This window comes from Phoenix dactylifera, chromosome 13 (assembly GCF_051530095.1).
Source record: "Phoenix dactylifera cultivar Ajwa chromosome 13, Ajwa_hap1_PhDact_Kaust_v1.1, whole genome shotgun sequence".
Classification (NCBI taxonomy): Eukaryota; Viridiplantae; Streptophyta; class Magnoliopsida; order Arecales; family Arecaceae; genus Phoenix; species Phoenix dactylifera.
In genome coordinates, this window is record NC_143202.1 from 3,242,273 (window position 1) to 3,253,016 (window position 10,744).

General features: G+C 45.8%; 1 protein-coding gene across 1 annotated transcript in view; it reads right to left on the reverse strand.

Annotated features, from left to right (window-relative positions):
• Positions 1-1,279, reverse strand: part of LOC149751428 (uncharacterized) — a 28,268-nt gene extending 26,989 nt beyond the window's left edge. Inside the window, exons 1-2 of the mRNA XM_089927030.1 lie at positions 1,073-1,279; positions 687-991 (exon numbers count right to left, since the gene is read on the reverse strand). Of these exons, the coding sequence (XP_089783156.1) occupies positions 687-991; positions 1,073-1,270 (503 nt within the window). The 5' untranslated portion in view covers positions 1,271-1,279. The remainder of the gene's footprint in view (positions 1-686; positions 992-1,072) is intronic.
• Between the last annotated feature and the right edge of the window lie 9,465 nt (positions 1,280-10,744).

Here is a 10,744-nt window from a genome sequence, read left to right on the forward strand (position 1 = left end):
AGGAAGGACGAAAGTGAAATGAGGAAACACTCTGTTTGCATTAACTTTCGTTGCAACAGGGCCGAGACCCATACAACATGGCAAAACGCCAACATACAAAGAAAAGAATAAAGAAAAGTACAGAGAGTCAGTTTGGAGGAACCCCTGAGTCGGGAACGGCGAGCACGTCCACGAAGGGTGGGAAGACGGTTGGAGAATCGGCAGGCAATGGCATCGGAGGGGAGTCGAGGAGGGAGACCCCACTCAGGTCAATTCCGGGGTATTTAGCGGACACCCTTGCCAGGCCTTCATCGAAGCCTAAGGCAAAGGAGTCGGACCCCGCGTCCGACATGTCACGGATGAACTCGGCGGACTGACGATAGGCCTGTACCGCCTGACGCCCGATCTCCACGCTCTTCTCGGCCAGCGCAGCCTCCGCTCGCTCCGTAATCTGAGCTTTCGCTTCCATGACCTTCGCCACAATCCGGTCGTCCGCCTCGGAGGAGACCCTCAGCAGATCGGCCCGAGCCTCCATGTGCCTCGCCTCGGCAGCGACGCGAGCAGCCTCAGCCTCCTCCAGGCGCGAATGAAGCTCCTGGTTGCTCGCACGAGTCCCCTCCAAGGCCGACTCCAATTCGGCCAGCTTGGCTTCAAGAGATCGGGTTCGGTTGCGGGCGTTGTCGGCCGACTGCTGGGCCTTCTCCCACCTCTCTCGGAAGTCGGCAGCCTTCCGGGACTGCTTTTCGGCCCGCTCCTCCGCCTTCCTGATCTCGCTTTCGAGACCCGAGGCAACCTTGAGTTGCTCCTGAGCATCCAACAGTTGCCTCTCGAGGACGGCGAAGCCGAGTGCCCGCTCTTCGGCCACCTGGAGCCTCGTTTCGAGGTCCCTGGTCGTCCTCCCCGCCGCAGCCTGGCCTCCCTCCTCTACAGCTTTCAGTCGGCTCTCGGTCCTCGCCAGAAGCCTCGCCTGTTCCTCGTGGCTCTCCTCCAGGCGGATCATGTACTGGGCGAGCTAAGAGATAGGAAAAATGAGAGCGTCAGACGGGGATCAACAGAGCCTATAAACGACGAAAGCGACCAAAAGAACACTCACCGACATGAGACAGACGCAGCTGGCAGCTCCGACTTCAGGGATGCTCATCTGCCGGACCTGCCTACGGTCCCTCTCCAGCAGCACCGTCTCGACGAGGTTTCGGGCGCCGGCGAAAGTGAAGGCCGACCCCGACTTCGCCCCGGAGCCGGACGGTGGTTCTGCAGCCTTACCCTTACCCATCGCTTGGGAGAGAGTCATGCCAACCGTGCGCGGGGCAGGGGCCACGCCAGAGATCGACAGAGTCCCGCTCGGCCGGGGCCTCGGCGCGCCCCCCCTTCTCGTATCATCCGAAGCCGACCGAGTCGAAGATCGGGCTGGGGACCGACTGCGGCCGCCCCGGCCGCCCCGGGCGCGCTCGGATGACACCTCCGGAAAAACGATAGTCTCATCACTGGAGGGCTGATACGGCGTCAACTGTCGGTCCGAGCCCGCGGCGTCCCCCTGATCGATGGGCCCGGACCCGTCTGTCGGCGTCGGAGTCGCCTGCTGGCGGGGCTTCTTCGCCGGTGGGACCCCGCTCGGAGGAGTCCGTTTCTTCCTCCGGACCGCTTCCAGTAGGGACGCCCTACTAACAGCCATTGCCTTGTCCGACTGCATGACGTCGTCGATTTCTGCAAAAAGGACGAGATGGTTAGAAACTAAGAAACCGATGGAAAGAAGAAAGGAAAGAGGAGAAAAGAGCTAAAAAAGAAGAAGTGGTGGCGGGCTCACGGTCGGCGGGGACCGAGCTCAGACCGACGTTCACCAAGGCATCCTCGGAAATAAGGCTAGCCACCGGGGGGAGCCGGCCCTCGGCAACCAACCCCCTCAAGACGGCGACGCCATCGGACTCCTCCCTCGACAACCTCGATAGGCCAATCGGGGACTTCATCGGCGTCTCCCAGGTTGTCCCGATTCCCCAAGAGGGATCTACGTCGATGAAAAAGAAACGCTCCTTCCAGCCATGAATGGAGGAAGGAGCTTCCTTGACGAGGCCACACCCTCGCCGCGCCGCAAAGCACCACCACCCTCTGTCCCGGGGGTGGCCGTTCAGGCCATAGCATTCCCAAAAGACGTTCAGGGTGGCGGGAACCTCGTGCATGCGGCAGAGAACCTGGAAGGCCGTCAGGGTACGCCATGAGTTCGGCACCAGTTGCGTCGGCGCCACTCTTAAACCTCGAAGCACCTGCACGACTAAGTCCGAGAGGGGAAGGCGGAACCCAGCCCGAAGGATGTCCTCATTGATGGCGACCTTCCCTGGAGGAGGATGGGACATCCTCTCCTCAGGCCCCGGGAGCGTAACGTTGCAGGTTTCGGGAAGGTGGTACCGGGCCACGAACCTATCTAGGTCTTCGGGGACCAGCTCCGACTGAATGCGGTCTGCTCTTACTTCGTCCATCCCTAACGGCCAGTGAATCTACGGTCAGGACGGGGTCAAGAGGGGAGAAGGGACCGGAACGACTGGGGTACACTAATACGAAAGGAGAAAGTACGGAGGGCCCTAAATTGCAGAGTGGGGCAACTCACCGGAAGGGAAGGAAGAACGGCTCCGAGAGCGCCAAAGGAGGAGCGAACGAACAGTCCGACGGCAACGGCAGCAGCACAAGGGAGAAACTCGAGGATGCCTGTAAAGAGAAAGGCGGACAGGGGAGGGCCCCCGGCTAAATAGGCGGAAAGGCGGGTGACGCCTCGGTGACGCCAGAGGACGCCTGGCTGCCGAAGGTTCGTTCGCGCCCCAAAGGCGAATCGACGCCATTAAGGAAGGATGTCCGCTGAAATCCGCAGACCGCCAGATCAGCGACAACCGCCATACGCCGTAAAGAAGGCGGGGAGCTCGAAGCGCGCGCGCCTTTCCGAGGGATGGCGGCAATCTCGAAGCATCACTCCCTTCACCCGTTCCCCTCCTGGTTCCAGGCTCGAACGTGGGGGGCTACTGTTACGGGGGAACTTAGCCACCATGCCCCACGTGACCGGCACGCGCGCCCGAAAAGACTGCGGCTGCCCCTTGATCCAGCAATCCGACCTCGGGTCGGATATCTTCGGCTCCGCAGCCCGACCCCGAGTCGGCTGCCCCTTGATCCAGCAATCCGACCTCGGATCGGATATCTTCGGCTCCGCAGCCCGACCCCGAGTCGGCTGCCCCTTGATCCAGCAATCCGACCCCGAGTCGGCAATCTCTGACAACAACAGACTGTTCCCCTGAGGCACGCCGCGGCCCCCTGCTCCACTACTCCCTGCAACGGCCGTATCCGACGCTGTTTCACGATCCCCTGTAACAGCCGTACAAAGCGGAACTCCACTACGCCCTGCCATAGCCATACCCAGCGCTGCCCCACGACGCCCTGTAACGGCCATATCAGTGGCAACCCCATCGCGCCACACGATGACCAATCCCCAAAAGAACCCCCCAGCCTGGTATATATGCGGCTGGGGGAGAAGGGGGAGGGTAAGCAAGATTTTTCAGAGTATCATCTTACCTGCTACCTCTCCTTCTCCTTCGATCTTCCCTAACTTGATCGTCGGAGGGCCCCCACTACCCCGGTGGTGGTGCGAGGCTTGCTTGCAGGTTTTCCGGCGGAAGGTGGAACGCAACCGAAGCAATTCCAAGGGAACCCCGTTCACACCGCTGTGCCAATCGTTCTCGGTTTGAACCCCCAGCAACAGATAGGATTCTGTATAATCTACTAATAGATGACCAAGTCCGAGTGTGGCTTGGTCCACCTGATCACCTATTGAAGGTATACTTGACTCATCATATATCAAATGACAATTCCAATGCCCAATAAGCACCAAGCGTGTGGCGCCTCCAATGATTATCGAAAAATTGGACTTATTATCATCTAACTTAATGGGAGGCTATGACCTAGTTATCCCCATAACTATTTCATTTTAAAGACCTAACAATTTTAGAGGATTAAATTAGGATAGATAGGAAGATCCGGTTAACCTAAATTCTTCCACTGACTTCACCAAGTCAGATTATAAAGAATTAGATTCAAACCGGTTAAGGAGGCACCTAAATCAGTCAAACTGATTTTTCTTATAGGCATGGGTTAACTCGAATCATTAAATGATCCAATAAAAAATGATTGACCAAATCGGCCAGGTAAGTGAGATCGGTGGAAGGGATATGCCATTAACTCGAAAAGACGCATCAGTGCGAGTAGCTCCCAATTAAAACCACCGGTCGAGTTTGCCAAACATACCTGAGATACTGATTGGTTAATCAATTTTGATTTTGACCATCCTAATGACTCGGGCTCAACCACGGAGCCTAAATCAAGTTCCATCTTGGTCTGATCAAAGACATAGAATTGATCAATCTACAACTATTGTATTTGATCTAGAGTTTTCTTGACCTAATCTAGTTACTACTTAATTAGATTTGATCAATTAACTCTAATTGGACCATATTTGATTCTAACCCTAGGTCTAACCCAATCTTAAAAACTTGATTTGAGCTAACCCAAATGCCCCATGAATTATACAATGTCATTGAATTGAGTTCACAATTCTAGATCTAGGTTTTCATCATCACTTAATTCTCAATTAAGTGTAAGTTTATGAAAATTCAGATCATTGCATTATTCTTAATTACATACTATCTACAAAGTTTCAGTTCTTAAAATTTATTTTTCAGATCTGAGATTTATAATTAATCATGTTAAAATTCAGATTTAATTCATGTTTAAATCTTAGATGATTTATGTCCATATATCACATATACAAACTCATATGAATTAACTTAAACAACATACATCATATGCATTTATTTTTAGATTTGATTTGTCATATAAAATCAAAAAATAAATAAATTATAGATTTTATTTAGATCTAATCTAAACAAGTTTATGATTTCAGATTTATTCATATTCTTTATATCATATATACATCAACATGAATTTACTTAGATCTCATGCATCACATGCATTCTATTTTTCAGATCTAATTAATCATGTAAAAACAGCAACTAAATCAATCATAAATATCTTTTAAATCTGATCTAAACATATCTATGATTTTAGATTTAATTACAAAGATTAAAACTACTTTTAATCTTCTTTTTGTGGTTCATCTTCAAGGATTGAATCATAGTGGCACCCCTACATGCCATAAAAGATCCCATTGAATGGCAAAAGAGGGTTATGAACCCTTCTTTCTCCTATGACCGGATGGCCTAGTGATCATTCCAATCAGATTACTTGACTACTAGGATTAGAAAACTTATTTTAGGCATAAATGTTTAAACTACTTTGAACCTGGCTCTGATACCATTGTTGGTTACCCAGGTGGTCGCATGCATATATTTTTAAAAAATTTACAGAGGAAGCATGAATTAAACTATTTAATTCCTATGCATGCTAGAGATCATATCTCTACAACAAAAATAGATCCAGAACTTTAAACATTTATCCTAAATAAGTAGGCATGATTCTATGTCTAACATGTAGTCATGCATAATTTCAACAACCTAGTTGATTTCTAATTTTAATTTTTAATGAGATCAGATCTCATACCTTTTTGCTTTGAGAACTTTGATGATGCCTTGATCACCTTGTATAGCCGCACACGTGTACGGCCTCTACGGATAGTCCACGCGAAGCTCTAGGAAGATCCACAACTGCAGGAGTGCTAGCTTGTGCAGAGGTGCTGCAGTAGCTGAACTTTTCTCCCTCGAAGCACTCAACTTTTGATTCTTCTTTGAGAGGATGAGGGATGGAGATGAAGGAGAAGAAGGAGGAGAGAAGGTGGCTGGCTCTCAGAATTTTTTCAGAATTTAGAACCCTTTTTAAAGACCATCTCAACAAACCCTAAGTGTGGGGGTCCTTTTATAGCCAAAAGACCCCCCACGCCTCACACATCTTTTGGCCAATGAATTTGGCTGATAAAATTCTCAAAAAAATCTGGTGAATCGGAATCTAAGAGATGAACAAATTATCTTTAATCTTGTGCCAAGAATCCCTAAAAATCAGAAGGTTATTGCGCCCCAAACTTCAGCTGCACGCCACCCTGCTTGATGCATCATGTAGTCCCTACAATTAGGGATTTGATTCCTATCTTTTTAGGAATATTTGAGGTGCCATATTTTTCTAAAAAATAGCCCCATGCCTCCTCTTTCCTCACGCCAAAAATTGGCCAAAAATAAAGAGGATAAGGATGAGGTGTCTTTCTTCTCCAAAAAAGAAAGCTAGGATTCTAAATTTTAGGAATTCTTCTCTATAATAAATTCTGATTATTTGGACTCTTAATCCTCATCAAATAAGGACTCTTAATTGACTTGAGTCAATCCCAATCCAATTGGGTCAACTCCGATCAATTAGGTTATGCCCAATCGGCTCGGATCGAATCCGATCGAATTAGGTCAAATCCTAATTTAGCCCAAATTGAATATAATTCAATTTGGCTTAATTAAAGTCCAATAATTCAATCAAATTGAATTTATTAGTAATCCAATTACTAATTAACCTCCAATAATTCAATAATTATTTTAATGTAACTTTTGCTTAGGATAATCTGTCAATCGAATTGACCAAATTATCCCTAAATGATTCTTAATTATCAATCAGCCATTTGATCAACATATAAACTTTTATGCTTGTGACCCCATAGGTTCGAACCTAAGTCAGTAGCACAAGGTAACTTCTTGTACTAATCGAAATGATAATCTAGCAATGGTACCCGACGTCCGGATAGGCTGAATGATTGCAAAGCAACATTCAAGAGCCCTTGGACTATGGTTATCGTATAATTTATCCCTATGACTCCTAAATGCTAGGATGACTTCAGAGTTTTGTCAACTCTGTAATAAGTGCATCCATGATGTGATTCAACTTTAGAAATTCTTTGACTCCTCATAAGAATTATCTTGGCCAAGGTTTTGCTAAATTGAACATAAGGCATTATCTCCTGTTTTCAGGAGGGGTCAATTCCATCTTGACTCACAACTGACTATGCAAGTACTTGACTGTACCCAATGACCTTCCGTCATTGAATTAGAAATTCAGGTAGTCCGGTACGAAAGTACAGTGAGTTGCTTGCTAGTCACAGATTGCGGTCTCAGGTCAGAGGGCCAAACTTATACCCATATCCACTCGGAATATCTCTTGACAGTAGAGCGTTCCGGAATTGGTCACGTTCAGTGAAATGTACTCCTACACTTCACCTGTGTGACATATCAGTGTCTCCACACTCTTTGGTTAAGAGGACAACCAACGTATATGTCACACAACGATCTGATCTTGATAATGTTGTCGTCCTAGTAACAGTATATCATTTGATCGCGAACAGTTTTAAGGATTTGAAGATAAATCCTCTTTTATCATAAAACAAATCCTAAGGAATTCATCATATAAAAGTTCATTTGAAGATGTACAATGAAACGATGAATAATGCCAAATAATACTTTATTAATTTGTCAATTCATTTACAAAATTCAATCATCAACATGCTGACGATTGACATTTAGGATACAATTCCCAACAGAAGGAAGACTCTAGTTGGTGTCTTCTTTCTCCCTTCCAATCGCAATAAGGACTCCTGATCTGGAGACTAGCCGGATACGGCTAGGAAAATCTATTTAAATACCCCTTTCCTCCTCCTTCGAGTTCATCCGAGATTGAGCCACCGATTTTGAGCTTCTCCTCCGATTGTCTTCCTCGATTTGTCATCGAAAGGAGTCACCGGACCACCTTGCCAAAGCGAGGGTTTTATAAGTTGGATATCGACACCCTTCCAATAGGGGTTATATGTTGGTATATCGGTACCTTGCCGGTGGAGGTTATGCGGTGGTACTTTGATATGATCATAGTTCTGAGCTATTGAGATAAACTTAAGGATTTAAAAGATAATTAATTTATGAAACAAGTTTTGAAATTTTGAAGTGATTGATAGCATATCGATTTGGCTTTGAATCGATGTATTTTGCATACTTGATTTCAGTATAATATTGTTTTATTATTTGATTTATCTAGATGAAATGTTCATTGCTCATTGGGCTGTCTAGCTCATTATACGATTTTTTATTTTTTTTATATATTTAAAGAACTAGCCTATTTGGATTATTCAATATGGAAGAGTGGCTAGAAGAACTGTGGCACAAGTTATCTTATATTAGAGTTTATTTAAATTATGTATTATCTTAAACTAATGTTAGAATTGTGAGACATTGTAAGTTGAGTTAGTTAATGAAATAAAGATTACATATTATTAGTTAAATTATTTTTGCTGTCTGATTTTGATATCATAATGGTGAGATGCCTTGCATGCTCGTGGGGAAAGTTTCAACGAGTGTGCGGCGGTTGCCACGACTCTGGCTCACGATCTCGGATTTGGGGCATGACACATGTATTATAAGTACTTTTGAATTTTTCATTCAAAAAAAAGAAGGTGATTTTGGATGTATTGCAAAAGTTAGTGATGGGAAGATTGTTTACAAAAGTTCTTGAATGATAATTTTACCAGAGCAATAGTTCTAGCTAAGACCGATTTGGAAGGATGTACATGCAATTACCATTTAATTTGGATAAGTGAAGTAGAAACAACATTCAAAAAGAAGAAGAAAAAAAAGTAGATAACATGATCTATTACACTAAAAAGAGATTTGCCGATTGGATGTATGGAATTAGCATAAAGCAACTAAATATATACAAGCCATAATCTTTTAAAATAAGTCGTTATCAGTTAAAAATTTAAATAATTGGCAGAGGGTTGAGCTGTGGCCCCACATGACCATTGCACTTCCTAGGAGAAATGTGGAACCTTGATAGAGCCATGGATCCAGGCAACCACTCCTAGGAAAAGACTGCAGCAATTTTTTTCCCTTGGACAATGAATTTCATCTGCTATATTTTATGAGCATGCTGTAGCCAGCCTCTTCTTTAATTCCACCTCTTCCTCTGAAGTGGTTAGGAACCCACACTTAATTTTGTAAATACTCTTAATCATCTATTTGCAGTAACAAATTTGCTAAGGCATCATTTGATGTTGTAGGTGTGGGAGGTATATGAGGTCATTTTCATCTTTCATAACACAAGAAAAGAAATTTGAGATTTCTGGCTGGGAATTAATTTAGATGTTGCAGAGATGAATATTGGATAAGGGCAAGTGAGAGCTTGTGGAAAGTCTCTATCATAATTTTGATTAGAAATCATTGGGATACAGATCTCCTACTCAAAATTCAGGTTGATGGGGAACAAATTCTAAGCAGAGGACGCACCATATGTAGAAGGTCAAAATAACTTAGAGGCTGTTTGCTTGTCTGTAAGGTTTCTTAGAACAGATAATCATGAAAACTAATTTTCTGTAAAACAGTCTTCATGGAAAACAAAGGGAGGCTGTTTTTCATGAAGCATATTTTTCTCATGTTTTATTGTTAGAATAATTTCAAAATATGGGCTTACACTGATTGCGTATTTTTATTTTATAAAACGGGTTAGACGTATAGCTCAAAATGGTACTATGGTTAAGCCCAATATAATGTGTGATCATTTTGTTTTATGGGCTTTGGTGCACCTTGGAGGTATAGGATTGAGTCCTATTTATTGTGGTACTTTTGGTATGTAGGCCAGAAAACCTAATTAGGGTTTTGGAGTCTTTAATGGAAATGCTTCTCTATGTTTCCTATATATAGGCTAGGTCCCCCTCTCCTCTCCGAGTGGGTGGTTGATAGCTTGCCCCATTGACGGCTATCTTTTGTGAGGAGCAAGGAAAGGAAGATCCAGCGCTATTATTCCAGGTAATTGAAGATCGTATTCAATATGTCTTCCGCAGGTATATCTCTCAAACTTGAATACGGTATTATTGTGATTCTAAATTTTAGCACGTTATTATTATTTATAATTAACAATTGGTATCAGAGCCTCCATGCTAGGATTAGAATTCTTCATATACAATTATTATTTTATCTGGATTTATGGATTAATTTTATGCATTGGTGAATGAATCTTCCGCGGAAATCTGTATGCGCAGATTTTTTCTTGATAATCAAATATCAGATTTAATTTTAATTTAAATTTGCCAGAACATTGTATATTATTTTCGGATTAAAAAAAAAAAAAACTCCCTGTTTCCTTCTCCCGCAGACTTCATCTTCCTCCCTACTTCATCTGCTTCCATCTTCCCGTTTCAAATCCCCTTATAGATCTAAACATGGAGGATGATGAAACAAAAAAAAAAAAAAAAAAAAGACAAGAGGAGAAGAGCCCTCTGCTTTTTTTTCTCCCGCAGAGGCCTTGCCTCCCCTTCTCTTGCGGCCGGGAGCCGCTGTCCCGCGGCTGGGGAGGCTGCTTCCGGCCGCCGCACGGTCGCCGCGCGCCTCCTGGTGCCGCGGCGGGCCTGGGGACGTCACCGGCCACTCGCAGTGGCCGGCATGGTGTCGACCCCAGGTTGTTTTAAAAAAAAAAAAAAAAAGGAGGAGGGCCTTCCTCTCCGCTGGCCGACGCCTCTGTGCCGTGCGACGGCCGGCGGAAGGAGGCTCGCCCGCCACCACCGCGGGCGGACGGCCGCCCCACGGCGCCACAGCAGGCGGACGCCGCCGCCGCTGCGGGCCGGGGCGTTTCCCGAGCCACCCCACGGCCGGCCGTGGGGCGTCGCGGCGGCCCGGGGAGCGTCGCCGGCCACTCGCAGTGGCCGGCATGGGTGGCGGCCATGGGTGGCAGCCGCGGGCTGCCACCATGAGGCAGCCACGGGTTGCTT